Source organism: Thunnus maccoyii, chromosome 22 (assembly GCF_910596095.1).
Source record: "Thunnus maccoyii chromosome 22, fThuMac1.1, whole genome shotgun sequence".
In the NCBI taxonomy this organism is placed as follows: Eukaryota; Metazoa; Chordata; class Actinopteri; order Scombriformes; family Scombridae; genus Thunnus; species Thunnus maccoyii.
Window position 1 is genome coordinate 22,013,490 of NC_056554.1, and position 25,086 is coordinate 22,038,575.

Sequence of the window (25,086 nt, forward strand, 5' to 3'; positions counted from 1 at the left end):
GAAACACAACTCCTATACAGCTGGATAGATGTTTTCTGTCTCATCAGGTTTAGAACAAAGTCTGAAGGCAAAGTAGAGTCCAAAAAAGTTAAAAAAAATAAATAAATAAAAAAGTACAGCTGCGATCAGTCCTTCTCCAACTCTCTGGTTGTGGTCTCACAGCAGGTTTCTGAGGTTTGGGCTGATCAACAGCTGCTGTAAAGGACAGAAAATAATAATAATTGTACTTGTATTCCACAAATTCAGCTATCACAAAGTTCAACTCTTCTACCTGTGACACTTTACATTTGTTCATGTCCAAAATTAAAATCTTGACTGTTTGTGTTTGAACCTGGTGATGTTTGTGTCCACATACAGCATATTTTTAACAATACAGTGGCAATGTTGTTTCTTCACATGAATGACACAGATGTGTTTGGTGTCTTCACAGCAGCGAGGGATTGGCCTGAACCTGAGAGACCAAACACAGCGAGTCGGGGAAGGATGGGCCTCCACTGTGGACTGGGACTGACAGCAGCAGCTATATCTGTACTGGCTGTTTATTCATTCACTCTCTGCCTGTCAAATAAGATTTCTACTCAGTCCAGTGGCGGATTGAAGAAAACTTACCCAACCCAACATATTACAGTAAGAAATCAAGACGTATAAATTAAGGAATCCATTTTTTAAAGTTTTTTTCCAACTTCAACTCCAAACAAATTGTTTTTATTCTCTTTATCAATACTGCAGCACTTTTTTAGGATTTGTCTTTGCTGATTGAGATTTTTCAGAAATCTAATTGAACTTCTCGGTGTTTTAAGCAATTTTTGATACAAAATTGTTTTTATTTTTGCTCACATTAAATTCTTTCTCTGTAACTATTTTTTATATTGTATCTGCTTTTCCATTAACATCCATTTTTGTGTTTCTGCTTTGTGTGAAGATCACAATAAAACAAGATGTTTTACCTTTTGTGTCAATAAAGATTGAGAGCAGAGCCTCACATGAACTCTTACTACAGAATCTGTGTTGAGTTTGTCTAAAGTGTGAAGGACTTCTTAATTTATGGAGTCATAATCCAGTGAAGAACATGTATAAATACATAACAGTGCGGCATACTTAGAGTAGTAACAAGTAGTAAATTATATGTGATTAGTAGTAACTTGGCTAAAACTACTTGCATACTTGTAACTTGTTTGAAGTTTGTACATCACAACTCGTTCACTGGGTTGGATTAAAGATCAGGATGCACAATTATGCTGTCATTGCTGGTTTAAAAGATACAGAAGAGTCACAACAACTTCTCTCATATAAACAGGGATTAATTTTATAAACATTATAAACTGTACATGAGGAAAAATAATTCATTGTTAAATTAGATTTTGGAAACCTGACAACCTGAATAGATGAGAAATATTATTTCTGACAAGAGCTTGGAACTCCTCATCATCACAATAAGCTGCAGGGACAGTCCTCATGAGGGATGACTGTCAGACGGCTGTGTTGTCTGGAAACAGTCTTCCTCAGATCAGGCAGAACTTCATGCAGATGTTGTTCTCCTCTCTCACACTCTCATCCTGCTGGGTTCTCTCAGGTGAAAAGGTCAGAGGTCTGGTTGGATGTGCAGGAAAAAGCATCTTCATGAACCCAGAAGGTAAAAAGATGCAGTGACAGACAGAAGTCTGATCTCTGAGAAACACAACTTCTATACTGCTGTATCAATGTTTTTTGTCTCATCTGGTAGAACAGAGTCTGAAGACAAAATAGAGTCCAGTTTTACTAAATCACGAGATTTAGTAAAACAAAGTCTGAAGGAGTAGAGTCCAGCAAAGACAACAAGTACAACTGCTGCTGCTGTCAGTCCAACATAGAGGCCGATCCTTCCCCGACTCTCTGGTTGTGGTCTCACAGTAGGTTTCTGAGATTTGGGCTGATCAACAGCTGCTGTAAAGGACAGAAAATAATAATAATTGTACTTGTATTCCACAAATACTGTGACCCCAACATTCAACTCTCTTACTTCTGACACTTCATGTTCAAAATTAAAATCTGGATTGTTTGTGTTTGAACCTGCTGATGTTTGTGTCCACATACAGCATATTTTTAACAATACAGTGGCTGCTGAATGCAACCACACTCATAAAGTTTAGCAGTCCAGTCTGTACATCACTGCTAACATGAATTAAAAAAGGCTTTAATCATCTTACCAGTGACATTGAGTCGACATCTGTCAGAGCTCCTTCCATAATCTGTTTTCACTTCACACAGGTACAGACCCGAGTCATCAGTCCTGAGTCTGGACACATGAAGTCTGATTCGTCCTTCTCTGAGGGCGTCTTTGTCACACTGAACTCGTCCTGCAAACTGTCCATCCTGAGACTCTGGAGACTCAACACCCTCATGTACATGATACAGGATCAAGGGTTTAACATCAGTTAATAGTTGACAGAAGAAGTAAAGTGAGGTGGAGGAACTGTCAGGTTTGGTTGTAAACATCCATTCCAGTGTGATGTTGTCGTTCTCCTCTGCCTGATAGGAGGTCTGTGTCACTTTCACTACAAATGTTCCTGTTGAGGAGACAGAGAGGGAAAGTGTTTAAATTACACCAGTAAAAAGGTCATGAATAATAAATACAATCTAAGCAATAACTGAATATAGAGCATCTTCCCAACTGTATTGTTATCTTTAATAGTTCTGCTGATATATTTTACAACAAAAGTCCTGAAATCTTTTGACTTTTCTCTTTTTGGATGATGAACTGAGGATGTAAACTAACCACAGACACAGGAGGTCAGGCTGATGAGCAGAAGGATCCTGCAGATCATCTTCTCCCTGTTGGAGGAGTCAGAGGAGAGGAGTCATCAACACATGAGGTCAAAGTTCAGTCATCACAGGTGTGAGAAGGAAAATCTACAACATCAAACTGAATAAATTTAACATTAAAAAGCTTCTGTTGCAGTCATGTATTTCTGTCACAAGATGGCGCCAGAAATTCATGTTGTCACAGCAGCAACACATGAAGTGAAACAAATCTAAATATGCACATTACAACCAATATGTTATAAAGTTTGATCCAGAACTAATAGAAAGAACTATGACAGCTAATTATTCTAAATTACTATCAGATTAACAGCTTAAAACTCAGTAAAGTCAAAGTGGCAATAATAATAATAATAAGAAGAAGAAGAATACTGCTACTAATAATAACAACAACAACAAAAATAATAATATCTTAGAGGTCTATGTGCAGGAATATTCATGTTTTAGCTGAATAATATTCAGATATTTTGATGAATATTGTAGTAAAACATGAAGTCAGTAACTGTTGTGAGAAGGTTGACATAAAGCTCCAGAAACCCTCCACTCCCCCTCCTCTTACCTTTAACATTGAAACTGTCAGCAGAAGAAGAAGACGGAGCGAAATCGACCCAAAAAGCGAAAAAGGGTCAGTAAAGTTATTCCAACACGAAAGTAACATTAAATCCTTCCACGGAGATGTTTCAGTGGGTTTCAGTGAGGTTGTGCGAAGCTTGTAGATCAGAAGCTGCGTCAGAGTGAGGTGAGGAAGACGGTTTGAATTACTCCCGCGCCAGATGTAAATTTTACCGGCGAATCAGGAACAGGAACACGCTATAAGATGAGCCGCTAGCCTATCAGAGCTCATTTTGGGTTTAAAGGGTAAGAGGAGGAGGAGGAGGAGGAGACTAAAACTAACCAATCGTCGTTCTCTGATGTACATAATTTTTTAAAAAAAATAAAAACTTTATTTATATATTATTTTTCTATCACTCTTTTATCTAATTTATCTGCTTTTCTTATAACATCATCTGAATGTGAGTCTGTTACATTGATCTCACTTCTGAAATGTGCAATTTTGTTGGTTTTTGTATATATTTTTCTATTATACGTTACGTTTAATGTATCTGTATTTGTGTTCTGTATTATTTTATTCTTTAATTACTTTGTACTATTGTAAAGGAAACGTCTGCACAAATGTCAGATATTAAAGTAGCCTATAAATCTACCAGTGCTGCTCTGTATTGACTTTTATGTATTTTAAGATCGCAGTTCGTCTTCAGTCCTCTAAATGAAACCACTGGTCATGTGACTCAGTTTCAAACAGACTCAGCTACTTCCTCATCTGACACATTTACTGTTGTGTAGTGAAGCAGTTCGTATGTGCAGCTGATAATTCAGGTGACATAAAGAGGAACAGATCTCTGCTCGCTCGCCTCTAAACAAGTAAGTAACATACAGTTGATCTAAAACATTGAATTACAGCTGAACTCATGTTTCTTCATTACTGTTGATCGTTTGTTCACATGTATTACACACATTCATCCAACATCGACGCAGATTAGAAAATCGATTCATATCAGCTCTAATTCTGATGTTTTATTGAAGATTTCTTATTAATCTCCTCCAGTATTTGCTCTGAAGACGATTTAACAAGAGTTGATGACAGGAGGACAGTGCGCACATTCAGCAGGAAATACAAATATTTATATATACAGTACAAGACAAAAGTTTGGATACACTTTAAAATCTTTCTCTATATTTTTTAAAACTTTGTTTTAACAAAGTTCTTCTTTATTGATAATTGTTTGGATAGAAATTGTTGCTGCGCAGTCGCTGCTGAGTTCAAGTGCACAACAAGGAAATGAAGCAACCACTTTAATCTTTAAGCGGTTAAACTGCTGAACATGTTGAACATATTCAGAGATACATAAACCTGCACCTGTAGAGTTTCCTCCAGATGTATCGGTGTCACAAATACATCACTTAATGTCATTGTTGTCTAGTTCAGTTCAGATCTTTATTGTCACACAATAAAAACACAACAAGACAACAAAAGACATTAAAAGTGCCAGAGCTGTACACGCGATTCAGACAATAAGGATGTTTGTTAAAAGAAGAATAAAGATAAGAGAAATAAAGTGTGAAGAATCAACAGACAGTTCTTATTGTCTTATTGAGATAAATGAAAGCTTGAAACTGTTGCAGTGAGTTTTTGGAAACTTGTATGTGTGAATAGAGGACATGATGTCAAATTCAAACATGTAAATCTGTATCAACAAACATCAATATGACTCTGAATGAAGTTGTTTGTTTTCATAAATCTTCATTAACATTCACTTTAGACCATAAATACCATCAATATAACCATCGATGTGTTTAGTATCTCTGGTAACTGTGGAAAGTTGACTAGAATTTATCAAGTTGAAGGACAGAAAGAAATGACATTATTTTAAACAACTGTGTTTCATTTCCAGGTAAACATCAGGTTGATTCAATGCATCCAGCAAGTTGTTCAGCAGGAAAACTTCATCCTCACCTGCTTGTTCATGGTTCCTGAGAACAGCTGACAGACAAAACATCTCACAAGAACAGGTAAGATTTATATTAATGTTGTTTTTATAAATGCTACTATCTGAAATAAATGTATACAGAATAATATGAAACAAGGTGCTGGATTCATGTTAACTAACTAATGTTAACAGGAGCTTTTAAAGCTGGAGGCTCACAGAGCTCATTGTGTTTTTATTCATTAACTGGAGTCACATGTGTGTGTTTAAACATCATCTAAGGGCTGGAAAAATGTACTTTCCCAACAACTTAGAGTCATGATAACATTACACACAAAGACAAAGTGTCAGAACTGAATTATTGCAGTTTTTAAATATTGTTTGATTATTTGCATTTAATGATCTGTCACTTGGGATTTAATACTGAGAAAATATTCAACCACATGCTTTCAAAATTAGAAGAAAATACTTTAAAGTGCTTTTATCCTGATTTATAAAATATATTATTCCATTTATACAACAGAAATTCACAAAATGATACTTTAATGTGGCTTTAAATTTTATTTTCACTGATTTATAAACATTACAAACCTTAACAGGAGAACTCATCATGCTGAGGATGCACTTATTTAAATTCAGGGATGCCAGTGATCTACCAAGCTGTCCTGTTTGAATAAAATCCTCTAATAAAACTGTCTCCTCTCTGCAGGGAGAAGATGATCTGGATCCTGCTGCTCCTCGTTCTGGCCTCCTCTGTCTGTGGTTAGTTTGATGTTTAAGGCTCAGTACAGATCCTGAAAAGATGGTGCTGGAGACCTCTGGTGAGTCAGTAGAACTCTAACTAGTAAATATGTTGCATTAGGAAGAGTCTGAGAGTAACCTGCTGATTTACATCAACAGAACATTTTGTCTTGAATGTGACTCAGACGCCTCATGGAGGGACCAGCCATGTGTTCCTCACCACACCCAAGATAACTGAAGGTAAGCAACATGGTGAGCTGTTACCATGGTAACTCATATACAAATAATTTGATGCACAAATCTGATTTCAAGGCTACAAATGTATTTTATTTGCTACTTGGCCATTCAGATGTATCACATAAACCACTGCACCACATGGCTAACGTGGTAATAATAATAATACAACAACATGTGACAACATGTTGACAAAAAATCAGTATATTTACTGTGAAGAATTTACTGTTCCATGCCATTTTCACATCTTTGTAAACTGGTTTTAACATCGACATGAACTGAAACTGTCAAGAAGGACAAACAATGAATGAGATTAAACTACAACATTGATCAGGCTGATTAGTTAAAGGGGACATATCATGCTTTTAAATGATTTTCTGTCTATTTTTATAGTATTATAATGTTGGATATCTATGTTAAACATGGTCAAAGTTCCAAAACTTGCACATATGTAAAAATGTTGCCTTCAAGACAAAAGTCAGAGCTTCAACCTGCTCTGGACGCTCTGATTGCAACGTTACCTCTACTTCCCCACCAAACTGACATCAGGTTGTTCACACATATGAGCTAAAACTGCCTGAACTGAGGAGTCAGTATAAGATAAATAATGAGTTTTTTGATCTATAAGTCATGCAAATATAATATATTCCAGTGGAGCCCCAGAATAAAAACATAGACCTGTAAATGTGCAAATGTTCCCTTTAACTAACATCTATTTATTTAGAGGGAAAAAAATGAGTTTCACATTTTGCTTTCTCTGTTTTTCTCTGAAGAAGAAGAAGAAACTTTTGTATAACATTAATGAAGCACAAAATTATTGTTATAAGAATGCAGTAATGATGTGTATTTGTACCTGTTTTATTGTGTCTATTTCATATTTAATACATAAGCTAAATATATTATAATTCTGAAATCAAATGAAAGCAGCAGCAGCCTGGAGGAGAAGACAAACACATTCATTTAAAGTTCAAACTTTAAAAAAATGAGTTAATTGCAATAATTTGTTGAAATCTTTGAACAACTTTTTCAATTGTCCATAGAAATGTTTTAATTCTTCTGCAAAGCACTTTTAACTCTATGAAGCACTTTCTAACTTCAACATAAAATGTGACTGTTATTTTCTACAATGTTAAAGTAAAGCTTGACATGTTTATACTGTGTAAAATGACTGTGACTGTAGGAACATGGAGGGATTGTATTTTCTATTTTTTGTACTTTTGATATCTTCAGCTGTGTGTTTGCAGCAGTTTTGAGGATCTGATTTCTCTTTATTTTCAACATATGATCTCTGAATGTTTAATTATGTCATGAATCACTCATTAAATGTGTTCAGTCCACTGTCGACTTTACATGTTTCTTTACTTTAACCACAATAAACTACCAGGTAACCAGACAGCCAGCAGTGGTGGAAAGTAACTAAGTACATTTACTCAGGTACTGTACTTAAGTATAATTTTGAGGTTCTTGTACTTTACTTGAGTATTTCCATGTGATGCTACTTTATACTTCCACTCCACTACATTTCAGAGGGAAATATTGTACTTTCTACTCCACTACATTTATCTGACAACTTTAGTTACTTTTCAGATGAAGATTTGACACAATGGATAATATAACAAGCTTTTAAAATACAACACATTGTTGCTGAACGTAGTTTCTTGAGAACTTTGCTGATTCTGATATCAAAAGACACAAAAGAGCCACAACAACTTCTCTCATATAAACAGATTTATTTACAATATCTAAACATAATAATAACTAGTAATTATAATTCTGATGGATTCTCTGTAAGACTGATGATTGATAACAGTTGAACCAACTCAGTAAAGTCTTCATGTTTCCAGTGATGGTGCTTGATACAGTGATAACTGAAACAACTATGACGGTCTACAGATCTTACAGAATGAAGAGGTGAGAAATATTATTCCTGACAGGTCTGACTAGACCTTGGAGTGCCCCATTAGCACCATATGATGATGTCAGGACAGGTGTGTCTGTAGACTGTAACATTAAACTTAGTGAAATATTGTGACAATAGTCTGACTCCGTGTCAGGGAGCCGAGGAGAGCAGCAGCTGTCAATCAACATCCACACAGCAGACATCAAAGATACTATAAGTCTTCAAATCTTATTAACAGAGCAATAATTTCCAACATGACCACCAGCACACTTATCAGAGGGCCTGAATTTACAGATTGAGACCATAATGACTCGTTTGAATGGGAGTCAGTTGGAGCATCTAGCAGTCATCAGTGATATTACACTTTAACACATACAGACTCAAAAGATTCAAGATTCAAGAAGTTCATCATCATGTGCACAGTAAACATGGGCGGTTACACCATAAAATGAAATTCTTACTTTGCTAGTCCACCCTTCACGAAAAAAGTTAAATTAAATTGAAATTTAAAAAATTAAAATCACAAAGTATATAAGTATTGCACAGCACAGGATTGTGCAAAAAATCAGCAATCTGGACTTGACCAAGCAACAGGTCATAAAAGTATACTACATTATTGCAAATATTGCAAATAACACTGTAGAAATTCTCATAAAGTGCACTATGGATTATTGCAAATATTGCAAATAACTGTAGAAAATGGTCATTAAAAAATGCACTATGCATTATTGAAATACAGATGACAGCTAGAGAGCCTTCCTAAAGGTTTTCACCCTCTCTACCTCTAAACTGGGACAGTGTCAGCAGAGGCAGTGACAGACAGAAGTCTGATCTCTGAGAAACACAACTTCTATACTGCTACGATTTCTGATTTCGTTATAGTAAAACAATGTCTGAAGGCAGAGTAGAGTCCAGCACAGACAGTGAGTACAGCTGCTGCTGTCAGTCCAACGTAGAGGCCGATCCTTCCCCGACTCTCTGGTTGTGGTCTCACAGTAGGTTTCTGAGGTTTGAGCTGATCAACAGCTGCTGTAAAGGACAGAAAATAATAATAATTGTACTTGTATTCCACAAATACTGTTATCTCAACATTCGACTCTCCTACTTCTGACACTTCATGTTCAAAATTAAAATCTGGATTGTTTGTGTTTGAACCTGCTGATGTTTGTGTCCACAGCATATTTTTAACAATACAGTGGCTGCTGAGTGCAACCACACTCATAAAGTTTATCAGTCCAGTCTGTACATCACTGATAACATGAATTAAAAAAGGCTTTAATCAACTTACCAGTGACATTGAGTTGACATCTGTCAGAGCTTTCACCATAATCTGTTTTCACTCCACACAGGTACAGACCCGAGTCATCAGTCCTGAGTCTGGACACATGAAGTCTGATTCGTCCTTCTCTGAGGGCGTCTTTGTCACACTGAACTCGTCCTGCAAACTGTCCATCCTGAGACTCTGAAACTTCAACACCCTCATGTACATGATACAGGATCAAGGGTTTAACATCAGTAAACAGTTCACAGAAGATGTAAAGTGAGGTGGAGGAACTGTCAGGTTTGGTTGTAAACATCCATTCCAGTGTGATGTTGTCGTTCTCCTCTGCCTGATAGGAGGTCTGTGTCACTTTCACTACAAATGTTCCTGTTGAGGAGACAGAGAGGGAAAGTGTTTAAAATACACCAGTAAAAAGGTCATGATTGATACCAATAATAAATACAATCTGAGCAATAACTAAATATAGAGCATCTTCCCAACTGTAATGAAGAGTTTCTTCTCACTTTAATAGTTCTGTCGATGTTTTCACTGATATATTTTACAATAACAGTCATCAAATCTTTTGACTTTTCTCTTTTTGGATGATGAACTGAGGATGTAAACTAACCACAGACACAGGAGGTCAGGCTGATGAGCAGAAGGATCCTGAAGATCATCTTCTCCCTGTGAGAGGAGACAGAGGAGAGGAGTCATCAACACATGAGGTCAAAGTTCAGTCATCACAGGTGTGAGAAGGAAAATCTACAACATCAAACCTCGATTCTCATGTCAGAAACAATGTGGACTAAAACCACACAAACATTAGTCATTTCAATTGTAAATCATAGGAATTACAGATTTAATATGAACAAATGTAAAAATCTATTTGTATCTATCTATCTGTACATATATATATATATATATATATATATATATATATATATATATACACATACATACATACATACATACATATACATATATACACATACACATAACTGCAAGTATTAACCCTTTCATGCATGAATTATGATAAGCTCAGTCAGGATTTTTTTTCGTAAGTGTTTTTATTCCTCTTTAGGCATGAAAAAAAAAATTTGAACTTATTTTTCAAGGAGTTTGTCCAACTTAGTGGACAGATGATTAATTGTCATTTTCTCCCAACATAAAATCAATACTTTTGACAATTGTATTACTCCTTAGTTGTTACTTGATGTTACAAAATTTTATTTACCTGCAAGGGTCTATTACTATAGAAGGATTGGCAAGATATTCCCGAGCAGCTGAGTATTTCCGGCCGGCAGGCGGCCATCTTGGTTTTGAGTTTTTACAGTCAATGGTTGTGAGAAATTTGTGTTGCACTTACAAAGGCTGGCCAATGGATGACAGTGTATGGGATGACACACTCGAGTCCACTGAGTTGGCTGATGTGCAACTATACCATTAAAACCCCATGCATATATAAGAAAACGGCTTTTGAACAGCTGTCCACTGTAGTGGCCACTATGCATGAAAGGGTTAATGTTAATGCACAATCTGGTGACTGAATAAACAAAGATGGGGGGTAGGTGGGAGGAAGAGCTGGCTGGAAGTTTGACAAGACACAGAACTACTGGCAGGTCAGGCAACAATACAAGCAGAATGCACCAGGAAAAGGTGGCCGGAAGCCTGCCAACAGGACAAACCGAGACTAGGAACGATCCGACAGGGACTCGTAGACTGAGTATTTAAAGCAGGTAGTGATGACTAGATGCATGACAGCTGTGTAAGTCCTGAATGAGCGGCGTGTGTGAAGGGAGAGAGATACAGAGAACAGACACACCCAGACTTGGAGGCAGAGGGAAAGGGCTCAGCCGAGATCGTGACACTTTCACACACAGCACAGACATAAACCACTTCTGGACACATTTTCTGACTCGTGTTACCGCCACATCCGCGCACACACACACCTGTCTGTATGTAACCTGAACATTTCGTTTGCCACATATATTAAAAGTACTCAAATTCTTATAAACTTAGCTACTGGTCTACCACCTCACCTAAAAATCCTCAAGGAAACTTCTAATAATATATCAGTCAGAGGGACCAAACCACTACTTTTACTGCAATACTTTAACTACATTTTATTGCTAATACTTATATACTTTTACTTAAGTAGGATTTTTCATTCAAGACTTTTACTTGTAATGGAGTATTTTTATATCGCTGTATTGGTACTTTTACTCAATGTAAAGATGTGAATACTTTCTTCCACCACTGATGATGGGTTATAGAAAACCGTCCATATGAAATCTTACCGTTGGTGTTTGTTTAATTCCCAGATGAGAGTGAAGAAAGTCCCAAAGTCAAAGTTCTCTTGTCCAGCTTTAAATCCTGAAGAGCTCTCATTAATATGCGGGAAGAATATGTGTTGACAGATCTGTTAAAGTCGTTCACAACACGCTAAAGAACTTCAGTCTTGATGCAGCAAGTGAAAAAGGCCACTCAAAAAGAGGAAGAGGGCGAAAACACACGGAAAACTAGGGGTGGAAGGAAGTTCACCCACACGCATTTTCTTATTTGCTTGGCCTCTCTCTCTCTCTCTCTAAGTCTGGGTCTCCGCCGGCGTGTTGTGAACGAAATTCCACTACCCTGTAACATTCATACATTTACTGCCCCTTTTGTAGAAATCTCTCTTCCTGTTTCCTTCCTCTCTTCCTGAGAGAGAGAGAGAGAGAGAGAGAGAGAACGACTTTAACAAATCTGTCAACACATATTTTATCCTCATATCAATGAGAGCTCTTCAGGATTTAAAGTTGGACAAGAGAACTTTGACTTTGGGACTTTCTTCACTCTCATCAGGGAATTAAACAAACAGCAACGGTAAGACTTCATATGGACGGTTTTCTATAAACAATAATCAGTGGTGGAAGAAAGTATTCTGATCTTTACATTTACTTGAGTAAAAGTATCAATACATCAATGTTAAATACTCTATTACAAGTAAAAGTCTTGCATGATAAATCCTATTTTAATGTACTAATTTACTTTCCACCACTGTTCATCATCACAACCTGAGGTCAGAAACTGATTTAAAGACATTTTTAGAGAACTTTACTGGGATTAAAAATGAAATCATCTATAAATCATTGAGTTTGACACGATGTGACCTCAGCTGGATTTTTATATGTATTCAGTTTTGTGATAATTAAATCCGTTTCTTTTGGTTTTACATTTCATTCTTGTCATAGTGTTTTTATTATTTTCTCCTTGTATGATTGTCTTTTCTTTTATTCTTTTCCATCCAAAACAGTTTTCATTAAAGTGCTGTGTGTGTTTGAGACAAGATGATGTTCAGGATCCTGCTGACCATCACTGTGACTTTATGTGTTTACGGTTAGTTTCATATCTTCAGTTCATTATTCAGACAGAGAAAAGTTGTTTTCTGACTTCACACATCTCACAGTCCGACTGTGTTTCTGTCTCCTTCACCTGCAAATCTGTCGTTAGCAATATGAAGAGAAAATGACTTTGTATGATTATTTGATTTTATATTCATTTATTGTCCCCATTAAGCAGTTTTATATATTAGTATGTTATGTTTTGCATTATATTCTAACATCTAGATGCAGACAATATTTTCTGAACTCAGTGAGCGCGCGCTCACTGAGCTGAGCTCAGCTCAGCGCTCACTGAGTTCAGTGAGCGCTGGGCTGAGCTGACTGACTGGGCTGAGCTGACTGAGTTCAGTCAGCTCAGCCCAGCGCTCACTGAGTTCAGTGAGCGCTGGGCTGAGCTGACTGAACTCAGTGAGCGCTGGGCTGAGCTGACTGACTGGGCTGAGCTCACTGAACTCAGTCAGCTCAGCCCAGCGCTCACTGAGTTCAGTCAGCTCAGCCCAGCGCTCACTGAGTTCAGTGAGCGCTGGGCTGAGCTGACTGAACTCAGCAGTTCACTGAGTGAACTGCTGAGTCACTGCTCAGTGAGCGCGAATCCTTGACAGTGAAGGATTCTGATTCGTCAGAATCAGCCGTCAGCTCAGCCCAGCGCTCACTGAACTCAGTCAGCGCTGAGCTGAGCTGACTGAGTTCAGTCAGACGGCTGATTCTGACGAATCAGAATCCTTCACTGTCAAGGATTCGCGCTCACTGAGCAGTGGCTCAGTGAGTATAATAAACACTAATACTAACAGTAATAAACACTTATAACTACATTTTAGTGTGTTATTAACATTTATTAAAGGTTTATATGCTGCTTATGAATGATAAACAGGGTGCTGTGTCACCAAAATATAAAAAATAAAACCAAATACTATGATAGTTTCACAGATTATCACTTAAAGATGTTGTTTGATGTGAATTTATTTGCATTGTAAAAGATAAATAATACAGTAAATGTGATGAGTGCAGCCTGTGATAAAACATTTAGAGCATCTTTCCAACATGGCGGCAGCGTGTAGGACTTATAGTCTTATTGGTGTCCATGTTGAAATGATTATTTTTTTTTAAATCTCTTTTTCTCTTTCTTTTCTTCTCAGGAATGTTTTATCCCCAAAGAATGACTGTAAACTATCAGACAGGAGAAAACATGAACATCTCGGTGGAATGGCGTTTCTTCAACAAAACACTCAAGATCCACGGTGTGTTCCTGCCCACGGAGGTTAAAGAGTTCTCGCTTAATATCAGTGGTGAGTTGACACAGAAGAAAAAACAAATTTTTGAGCACTTTATTTCTAATTTTTAAAATCCATCAAAATTGTCCATTTTTTGGTGTTTAATGCATTAATAAACTAATTGATTTAATTGTTTTATTGAATGTTTTATATTGAAGTCATTCAATAGAAGCATCATATAACGTTTCAGTTTTTTATGGATCAATGTAAACATTTAATATAACTTCACATCTTTTATATGCACATTGTATCTCCAGTGAAGTAGTGAATTATAATTTAATAACAGTTTTTATGTCCTTTACAGCAGCTGTTGATCAGCCCAAAGCTTAGAAACAACCAGAGAGTCGGGATGGACAGCAGCTGGACTCTACTCAACACATGATGCATTTCATTAATATTGGCATTTTGTGTGTCATTTGTATTTTAACTTAATATTAAATCAATATCAAATTCAAAATTAAGCAAGGTTGAATGTCCAAAATCCGGCCAAGGGACAAAGGAAATATAACAAAAACGACTTTATAAAAGGACACATTTTATATGATAAAAACAATGACTGATCTATCATTTCAATTTTATATGTGTCAGTTGATGTCGATTATGTGTGACAAAAATAAAAAATGAGAAATGTGTTTTGGTTTTTCTTCTTTCTGCCAGGGACACAAAAATGACAATAGTTGAAGAATGTACTTATGCTCACATGTAGAACCTGGTCTAGAATCCCCACATATTTACAGAAACCAGGTTTCCTGCTGTGAAAGATTCACCTGAGTCCTACACTCAGATGTTACTACATGATAATAAGTTCTGTCTGCAGCTGCTTCACACAGTCAACAGTAACTCAAAGAGATCAACTCAGCTGCCGCTGTTTTCGGCCACAGACCAGCACTTTTAACTGCATTTGTCTGAGAAGTCGGTTGAACTCCCGTTTAAACAGACATATACCAGCATCTCTACCGTCTCCTCCTCTATCGTCCAGTGTGACATTTTCACATCAGAAACGATGAACAACAGCATTAAAACACGAGTCTTGCAGGTAAAACATGAGACTCATGTAGCTGTTACATCAGGTTAACTGCAGTAACTTCCTGTTGTCATATGCCACTAGACAGGCAACAGTAGGCCGGATTTCACTTCCCAAGGTACGCACTAATTTCCTTAAACGCACAGTAGTATATAGAGCGATGAAAACATGGAATTCTTTACCACTGTTACTAAATGAACACAGAAATCAATGTTTAAAAGCAAGTAAGGACACACACCTAGGAACAACATATTTGTAGGATGCTATGAATATGCTGATTTGTAATTTTTGCTGATTTGTAATTTTTGCTGATTTGTAGTTTTTGCTCATATATATTAGTGTTAATTTGTATTTATTTATTTATTGGGACAGTGTGCAGTCATAAACATAAAAGATGCACTGCACTGGAGTTAGCTCAAAGCTAATTTGCATCCGCAGCCCCCCACAATCAAAACATACAACAACATAACAACAAACAGTATAAAGCAAAATACAGAACACAACAGCACATCACAAACACCCACAATGTCAATTAGAAATGAATAATGTAAACTTGTCAAATTAAAAGCAAGACTACCTGCGCTGATGAGAAGATCACAGATGGAGTTTAGACTCAGTGGTCACACAGCTGACTGGTCTTTAGTAGATTTTTTCATTTGGCTTTGAATGTATTGATTGAACTACAGTTCTTCATATCATCAGGTAGGATATTCCACTGAGTTGTGGCTTTCACAGTTAAAGCTGACTGCCCAAATGCAGAGCAACGAAATGGGGCAGCTCAGCCAATCAAGTTACTGTCTCCACTTGTCTCTGTGGTTGTAGTAAAGCACCAGATCACATCATAAATACAAAAATATAAAACTCTGCTGAGATCAGGGTTAATAACCAGGTGATATGAGGAGAAGGTACGTAGATGCTACAGCAGCAATATTATTAATAAATACTTTTTAATAAATATTTTATAGACAAGCTAAAATATTCTGTCTGTCTTTGACATTTTTCTGGATCGACAAAAAAGCTGAAAACATGCAGGTCGTGTTTAATGACCAGCAAGTTTTTATTAATTCTTTAACTGATGTAAAACATCTAAAATCAGGATTTGATTCAGGTTTTCTGAGTCTTCTTCTAAGATTTGTTTTGACTGAGTGTTGGAGTTTGTGTCTCTTGGTTTTATGACTCAGCTCAGGAAACAAGAAATGCATCTTCTCAGATGTTGTCCTCTCTCACACTCTCATCCTGCTGGGTTCTCTCAGGTGAAAAGGTCAGAGGTCTGGTTGGATGTGCAGGAAAAAGCAGCTTCATGGACCCAGAAGGTAAAAAGATGCAGTGACAGACACAAGTCTGATCTCTGAGAAACACAACTCCTATTCTGCTGCAAAGATGTTTTCTGTCTCATCAAGTTTAGAACAAAGTCTGAAGGCAAAGTAGAGTCCAAAAAAGTTTTTTAAAAAAAGCTGCAATCAGTCCTTCCCCGACTCTCTGGTTGTCGTCTCACAGTAGGTTTCTGATGTTTGGGCTGATCAACAGCTGCTGTAAAGGACAGAGAATAATAATAATTGTACTTGTATTCCACAAATTCAGCTATCACAAAGTTCAACTCTTCTACTTGTGACATTTCACACTTGTTCATGTCCAAAATTAAAATCTGGATTGTTTGTGTTTGAACCTGCTGATGTTTGTGTCCACATACAGCATATTTTTAACAATACAGTGGCTGCTGAGTGCAATCACACTCATAAAGTTTATCAGTCCAGTCTGTACATCACTGATAACATGAATTAAAAAAGGCTTTCTGAGTCTATTCAGACAGAGAAAAGTTGTTTTCTGACACATCATCTCATCATAACCTGAAATTTAAATTACAATCAAGTCAGGCAGCTCAGCAGCCTTTGGCTCATATGTAAATAAGCTTTGTTATAGCACCACCATCTGGCCAAATGCTGTCATTATTGTTACATGACTGGCAGCTGATTGCTGTTACTGTAAAACATTCTATGTGAGAAGAATACTTACTAATTGATTTATGTTCCTCATTTCAACATTTGCTGAATGAATATAAATGTTCTCCAACCTACTGATGATTGATTGATGCACCTGATATCAGATACAAACACTTGTTTTCTGTCTTCTTGCAGGTGTAAAACACACGCCAGGAGGTCCAAAGAAGAAGAAGTTAGATCATATGATTGGAACAAAGTTAAAACAACTCTCGGAGCTGCAAACAGCAGAGTTCTAATAGTTACTGGTCTAATATTTCTAGTAGATGCAGTATGCGTTTGTTGAGGTAAAAGAAGGTATGTTTACTTTTCCTGTTTAAAATGGAACTATTTTGTGTGTTATGATTTGTATGTGAAATCACTTTGTTTGCACTTATCGTTGTCTCGTGTCAATCCTACAGATCAAGACCAGGACAGAAGTTTCTTCACTGAGCTTCTGATAAAGATCAGTACCAAGAGTGAGTCATATCAACTCATTCAGCTGAACCACTTCCATCAGATCCAAACTACTAGAGGGAAACATCATAATTAATGTGTGGTTGACTTCATCCTCACAGTAACAGTGTTGATCAGAGAAGTGAGTGTTTGGTGTGTCAGCTTGTCTTCTTTGTGATGTTTTTCCTTCCTCTCACTGATTCTAATACAACTTACAGACAATAACTTCAACTTAATGATGATGTGTAATCCATCACAGTCAACAACTAGATGCTTTTATTCATTTTGTTTCTAAGTGTCACAGCAGCCAAGTTACTGTAAAATAATAGTCTGAAATAATTCACAACACATATTTACAAAAATATCTATTTTTTGCCTCCTGACTTTGATGTTTGTGCTGTTCAGCATCGACTCTCAAGTCCAGAGTCTCTAAACTGCATCATATGCAATAATAAAACAGCATCACCATTAACATTAACCAAACTATTTTTAAATACTTGTTTACTGTGATGCTCATTTCTCAAACAAGTTACAAGTTTCTGCACTGAAACAAGCTTGTGCTCCATACCAGCACTTGTACCTCACTTACTTCTTATCATACAAACATTTACTGCTTATTATTCTTATAAGAATGCAGTGATGATGTGCATGTGTACATGTTTTATTGTGTCTATTTCATATTTAATACATAAGCTAAATATATTATAATTCTGAAGTCAAATGAAAGCAGCAGCAGCCTGGAGGAGAAGACAAACACATTCATTTAAAGTTCAAACTTGTTTTAATGACGTTGATTTGATGTAAAAAAAAAAAAAAAATGAGTTAATTGCAATAATTTGTTGAAATCTTTGAACATCATGCTGCAAAGCACTTTTAACTCTATGAAGCACTTTCTAACTTCAACATAAAATGTGACTGTTATTTTCTACAATGTTAAAGTAAAGCTTGACATGTTTATACTGTGTCAAATGACTGTGACTGTAGGAACATGGAGGGATTGTATTTTCTATTTTTTGTACTTTTGATATCTTTAGCTGTGTGTTTGCAGCAGTTTTGAGGATCTGATTTCTCTTTATTTTCAACATATGATCTCTGAATGTTTAATTATGTCATGAATCACTCATTAAATGTGTTCAGTCCACTGTCGACTCTACATGTTTCTTTACTTTAACCACAATAAACTACCAGGTAACCAGACAGCGAGCAGTGGTGGAAAGTAACTAAGTACATTTACTCAAGTACTGCACTTAAATATAATTTTGAGGTTCTTGTACTTTACTTGAGTATTTTCATGTGATGCTACTTTATACTTCCACTCCACTACATTTCAGAGGGAAATATTGTACTTTCTACTCCACTACATTTATTTGACAGCTTTAGTTACTTTTCAGATGAAGATTTGACACAATGGATAATATAACAAGCTTTTAAAATACAACACATTGTTAAAGATGAAACCAGTGGTTTCCAACCTTTTTGGCTTTTGACGTCTTACATAAAGCAGCGTGTAGTCGGGGTCACATTTCACATGTCTATGAGTTGTTAACAGCTCCACCAAATAGTGATTTTTCCCTCTAAACCTAAATATCTATCAGAGTTCTTTTCATCACAGTCATTAGTTTGTGTTTTCTGTTATTTGCAATGCTTTCAATATTTTAATGACTTATTAATAATTGTATTTTTCACAGCATTAAAAACTGATATAAGTGAAATACATAAATACACCTCTTGTCTAGATCTGTCCACATTCTACTCATTGATGCAGCTTGTAAATCACTTTGTAACTGTTTGAATATTAATAAAGTTTATCATCAGAATCTTCACTGTGTAAAAAAAAAAGTGGAGTGGGCGTGACTTTGAATGCACTTTAAGACGAAAACCCGTCCGGGTGAAGACTCAGATTGACAAGCTTCACACAACCTCACTGAAACCCACTGAAACATCTCCGTGGAAAGATTTAATGTTACTTTCGTGTTGGAATAACTTTACTGACCCTTTTTTTTGCTTTTTGGGTCGATTTCGCTCCGTCTTCTTCTTCTGCTGACAGTTTCAATGTTAAAGGTAAGAGGAGGAGGAGTGGAGGGTTTCTGGAGCTTTATGTCAATCTTCTCACAACAGTTACTGACTTCATGTTTTACTACAGTATTCATCAAAATATCTAAATATTATTCAGCTTACATATTAATATTCCTGCACATTGACCTCTGAGATATTGTTCCCACAAACAGAATCAACATGAGTTGATCTATTCTATTACTATTATTATTATTATTATTATTATTATTATTATTATTATTATTATTATGTGTGATGACATTATTTTATCTTGGTTAGTAGCAGCAGTTCTCCTTGATAACTATCTTATAAAGTCAGTATTTTCTGGTTCACTGTTTCTGTTATGAATTTACAATTTATTAATTCTGTAACTAATCGGATAGTAATTTAGAATAATTAGCTGTCATAGTTCTTTCTATTAGTTCTGGATCAAACTTTATAACATATTGGTTGTAATGTGCATGTTTAGATGGTTTCACTTCATGTGTCGCTGCTGTGACAACATGAATTTCTGGCGCCATCTTGTGACAGAAATACATGACTACAACAGAAGATTTTTTAATGTTAAATGTATTCAGAGATAAACTCCAGATTTATGTAATTTACAATTGAAATGACTAATGTTTCTGTGGTTTTAGTCCACATCGTTTCTGACATGAGAATCGAGGTTTGATGCTGTAGATTTTCCTTCTCACACCTGTGATGACTGAACTTTGACCTCATGTGTTGATGACTCCTCTCCTCTGTCTCCTCTCACAGGAAGAAGATGATCTGCAGGATCCTTCTGCTCATTAGCCTGACCTCCTGTGTCTGTGGTTAGTTTACATCCTCAGTTCATCATCCAAAAAGAGAAAAGTCAAAAGATTTTTTGAATTTTGTTGTAAAATATATCACTGAAAACATCAACAGAACTATTAAAGTTAGTAGAAACTCTTCATTACAGTTGGGAAGATGCTCTATATTCAGTTATTGCTCAGATTGTATTTATTATTGGTATCAATCATGACCTTTTTACTGGTGTATTTTAAACACTTTCCCTCTCTGTCTCCTCAACAGGAACATTTGTAGTGAAAGTGACACAGACCTCCTATCAGGCAGAGGAGAACGACAACATCACACTGGAATGGATGTTTACAACCAAACCTGACAGTTCCTCCACTTCACTTAACATTATCTGTCAACTGTTTACTGATGTTAAAACCTTGATCCTGTATCATGTACATGAGGGTGTTGAGGTCTCAGAGTCTCAGGATGGACAGTTTGCAGGACGAGTTCAGTGTGACAAAGACGCCCTCAGAGAAGGACGAATCAGACTTCATGTGTCCAGACTCAGGACTGATGACTCGGGTCTTTACCTGTGTGACGTGAAAACAGATTATGGTGAAAGCTCTGGCAGATGTCGACTCAATGTCACTGGTAAGTTGATTAAAGCCTTTTTTAATTCATGTTATCAGTGATGTATGTATGCTGTATGTGGACACAAACATCAGCAGGTTCAAACACAAACAATCCAGATTTTAATTTTGAACATGAAGTGTCAGAAGTAGGAGAGTTGAATGTTGGGGTAACAGTATTTGTGGAATACAAGTACAATTATTATTATTTTCTGTCATTTTACAGCAGCTGTTGATCAGCCCAAACATCAGAAACCTACTGTGAGACCACAACCAGAGAGTCGGGGAAGAATCGGCCTCTACGTTGGACTGACAGCAGCAGCAGCTGTACTCGCTGTCTGTGCTGGACTCTACTTTGCCTTCAGACTTCGTTCTAAATGTCATGACAGAGAAAACGTAGTGGTAAATGAGACAGAAAACAGTGATGCAGCAGTATAGAAGTTGTGTTTCTCAGAGATCAGACTTCTGTCTGTCACTGCATCTTTTTACCTTCTGGATCCATGAAGCTGCTCTCTCACCTGAGAGAACCCAGCAGGATGAGAGTGTGAGAGAGGAGAACAACATCTGCATGATGAAGTTCTGCCTTATCTGAGGAAGACTGTTTCCAGATAACACAGCTGTCTGACAGTCATCCCTCATGAGGACTGTCCCTGCAGCTTATTGAGCTAATGAGGAGTTCCAAGCTCTTGTTAGAAATAATATTTCTCATCTATTTAGGTTGTAAGGTTTCCAAAATCTAAATTAACAATGAATTATCTTTCCTCATGTACAGTTTATAATGTGTATATATTGTAAATAAATCCCTGTTTATATGAGAGAAGTTGTTATGACTCTTCTGTCATCAACCAGTCATCTGTTACACATCTTTAAAACACAACAAACAGTAAAAAAAAAAAAAAAAAGGAAGCTATATTTCCACATTGTAGAGCATAATAGTCACATTTTATATTTCAGTTAGAAAGTGCTTCATAGAGTTAAAATTGCTTTGCAAAAAATATTATATATTAAAAAAAATTTAAAAAATTATATTTTAAAAATATTAGGATTTCAGGGACAATTTAAAAAGCAGAAATAACAAAAAAAATTACAAAAAACAAATAATTACTTTAAATGGCGGGATGTTGTTGTTGTGCTTCTCTGTGTCTCTCCTCCTTCATCTTTCTCCTTCAACCCAACCAGTCAAGGCAGATGTTTGCTCATCTGGAGCCTGGTTCTGTTCAAGGTTTCTTCCTGTTAAAGAGGAGTTTCTTGCTGATGAGGGAATGTTGAGTCTCTGTAAATTAAAGAGTACAGTCTAGACCTGCTCTATATGAAAAGTGACCTGAGATAACTTAAAAAATAATAATTTGACAGGTTAAAACAGCAGGATATTATTCAAGGTTTGAACTTTAAATGTAGAATATATTTGCCTTCTCTTCCAGGCTGCTGCTGGTTTCATTTTATTTCAGTACATCATGAAATCAACATGCAGAGACTCATGTGTACTCTACTCTGAGGCAGGACTGCCTCAGAGTAGAGTACACTCAGCTCACAGCATGAGCTCACAGTACACTCAGCCAGTGCACTGACTGAGTGTACTCAGGACGGTGTTGCCTTGTTAATAAGATTTGAAGACTTATAGTATCTTGATGATGTCTGCTGTGTGGATGTTGATTGACAGCTGAGATTGACAGTTGGCTCACCTGCTGCTCTCCTCGGCTCCGGGACTCACACTGAGTCAGACTATTGTCACAATACTTCACTAAGTTTAACGTTACTTGATTATGATACCTGCCCTGTTAACACAATTTTAACTCACCTCACTACGTCCATCTTTATATCATCTTTATATACATGGTTTGATGTCAAACAGGAGCATAAATTATGACGTTAAGTTTAATAATCATCTTACATTCTGTGTCAAGACATCTAAACAGTCTAAAACCATCTAACCGGTGTGTCTTCCTCATATCTGTGTGATGTGTCTCGTTCTGTCCATTTAAACCTACATCCACCAACTGTCTGACTGAGGACCTCACCTGCCTGAAGGCCAAAGAGTCTACAGACACACCTGTCCTGACATCATCATATGGTGCTAATGGGGCACTCCAAGGTCTTATCAGACCTGTCAGAAATAATATTTCTCACCTCTTCATTCTGTAAGATCTGTAGACCGTCATAGTTGTTTCAGTTATTATTATGTTTAAGTATTGTAAATAAATCTATTCGTATGAGAGAAGTTGTTGTGACTCTTCTTTGTCTTTTGATATCAGAATCATCAAAGTTCTCAAAAACTACATTCAGCAACAACAAAATAATGATGATAAACTTTATTAATATTCAAACAGTTACAAAGTGATTTACAAGCTGCATCAATGACGAGAATATGGACAGATCTAATGGTGTGAAAAATAAAATTAGTAATAAGTCATTAAAATATTGAAAGCATTGCAAATAACAGAAAACACAAACTAATGACTGACATGAAAAGAACTCAAATACTCAAGTAAAGTACAAGAACCTCAAAATTATACTGAAGTACAGTACTTGAGTAAATGTACTTAGTTACTTTCCACCACTGCTCGCTGTCTGGTTACCTGGTAGTTTATTGTGGTTAAAGTAAAGAAACATGTAGAGTCGACAGTGGACTGAACACATTTAATGATTGATTCATGACATAATTAAACATTCAGAGATCATATGTTGAAAATAAAGAGAAATCAGATCCTCAAAACTGCTGCAAACACACAGCTGAAGATATCAAAAGTACAAAAAATAGAAAATACAATCCCTCCATGTTCCTACAGTCACAGTCATTTTACACAGTATAAACATGTCAAGCTTTACTTTAACATTGTAGAAAATAACAGTCACATTTTATGTTGAAGTTAGAAAGTGCTTCATAGAGTTAAAAGTGCTTTGCAGAAGAATTAAAACATTTCTATGGACATTTGAAAAAGCTGTTCAAAGATTTCAACAAATTATTACAATTAACTCATTTTTTACATCACATCAACGTCATTAAAACAAGTTTGAACTTTAAATGAATGTGTTTGTCTTCTCCTCCAGGCTGCTGCTGCTTTCATTTGACTTCAGAATTATAATATATTTAGCTTATGTATTAAATATGAAATAGACACAATAAAACAGGTACAAATGCACATCATTACTGCATTCTTATAACAATAATAAGCAGTAAATGTTTGTATGATAAGAAGTAAGTGAGGTACAAGTGCTGGTATGGAGCACAAGCTTGTTTCAGTGCAGAAACTTGTAATTTGTTTGAGAAATGAGCATCACAGTAAACAAGTATTTAAAAATAGTTTGGTTAATGTTAATGGTGATGCTGTTTTATTATTGCATATGATGCAGTTTAGAGACTCTGGACTTGAGAGTCAATGCTGAACAACACAAACATCAAAGTCAGGAGGCAAAAATAGATATTTTTGTAAATATGTGTTGTGAATTATTTCAGACTATTATTTTACAGTAATTTGGCTGCTGTGAGACTTAGAAACAAAATGAATAAAAGCATCTAGTTGTTGACTGTGATGGATTACACATCATCATTAAGTTGAAGTTATTGTCTGTAAGTTGTATTAGAATCAGTGAGAGGAAGGAAAAACATCACAAAGAAGACAAGCTGACACACCAAACACTCACTTCTCTGATCAACACTGTTACTGTGAGGATGAAGTCAACCACACATTAATTATGATGTTTCCCTCTAGTAGTTTGGATCTGATGGAAGTGGTTCAGCTGAATGAGTTGATATGACTCACTCTTGGTACTGATCTTTATCAGAAGCTCAGTGAAGAAACTTCTGTCCTGGTCTTGATCTGTAGGATTGACACGAGACAACGATAAGTGCAAACAAAGTGATTTCACTTACAAATCATAACACACAAAATAGTTCCATTTTAAACAGGAAAAGTAAACATACCTTCTTTTACCTCAACAAACGCATACTGCATCTACTAGAAATATTAGACCAGCAACTATTAGAACTCCGCAGTTTGCAGCCCCGAGAGCTGTTTTAACTTTGTTCCAATCATATGATCTAACTTCTTCCTTCTTTAGACCTCCTGGCGTGTGTTTTACACCTGCAAGAAGACAGAAAACAAGTGTTT

The 25,086-nt window shown here is 36.3% G+C and overlaps 2 protein-coding genes and 1 long non-coding RNA gene across 17 annotated transcripts in view; 2 read left to right on the forward strand and 1 right to left on the reverse strand.

Annotated features, from left to right (window-relative positions):
• LOC121889443 overlaps nt 1-25,086 on the forward strand; it is a 122,718-nt gene that overhangs the window by 93,365 nt on the left and 4,267 nt on the right. For 5 of the 10 annotated variants that reach the window (XM_042401404.1, XM_042401413.1, XM_042401412.1 and 2 more), the window contains 2 exons: nt 20,640-20,999; nt 21,204-21,466. In XM_042401404.1, the coding sequence (XP_042257338.1) occupies nt 20,640-20,999; nt 21,204-21,415 (572 nt within the window). In that variant the 3' untranslated portion in view covers nt 21,416-21,466. Of the gene's footprint in view, nt 1-19,407; nt 19,590-20,239; nt 20,399-20,639; nt 21,000-21,203; nt 21,467-25,086 lie in introns of those variants that run through there. The other 5 variants (XM_042401408.1, XM_042401409.1, XM_042401411.1 and 2 more) reach the window with 4 other exon arrangements.
• LOC121889452 lies at nt 4,074-18,237 on the forward strand. Of its 5 annotated transcripts, none has more exons than XR_006093531.1 (6): nt 4,074-4,221; nt 5,253-5,370; nt 5,995-6,106; nt 6,186-6,266; nt 17,232-17,390; nt 17,495-18,237. It is a non-coding gene; the product is annotated as an uncharacterized LOC121889452 (long non-coding RNA). The 5 variants fall into 5 exon arrangements; XR_006093532.1 differs by having other exon boundaries at nt 6,212-6,266; XR_006093534.1 differs by lacking the exons at nt 17,232-17,390; nt 17,495-18,237 and adding an exon at nt 16,350-16,417 and having other exon boundaries at nt 4,075-4,221.
• The window catches only part of LOC121889444, a 51,647-nt gene continuing 34,999 nt past the window's right edge, over nt 8,439-25,086 (reverse strand). The window contains exons 1-4 of one of the 2 annotated variants that reach the window (XM_042401417.1): nt 10,198-10,232; nt 10,050-10,105; nt 9,449-9,808; nt 8,439-9,189 (exon numbers count right to left, since the gene is read on the reverse strand). In XM_042401417.1, coding sequence (XP_042257351.1) covers nt 9,011-9,189; nt 9,449-9,808; nt 10,050-10,098 — 588 coding nt within the window. In that variant the 5' untranslated portion in view covers nt 10,099-10,105; nt 10,198-10,232 and the 3' untranslated portion in view covers nt 8,439-9,010. Of the gene's footprint in view, nt 9,190-9,448; nt 9,809-10,049; nt 10,106-10,197; nt 10,233-25,086 lie in introns of those variants that run through there. The other variant, XM_042401416.1, reaches the window with a different exon arrangement.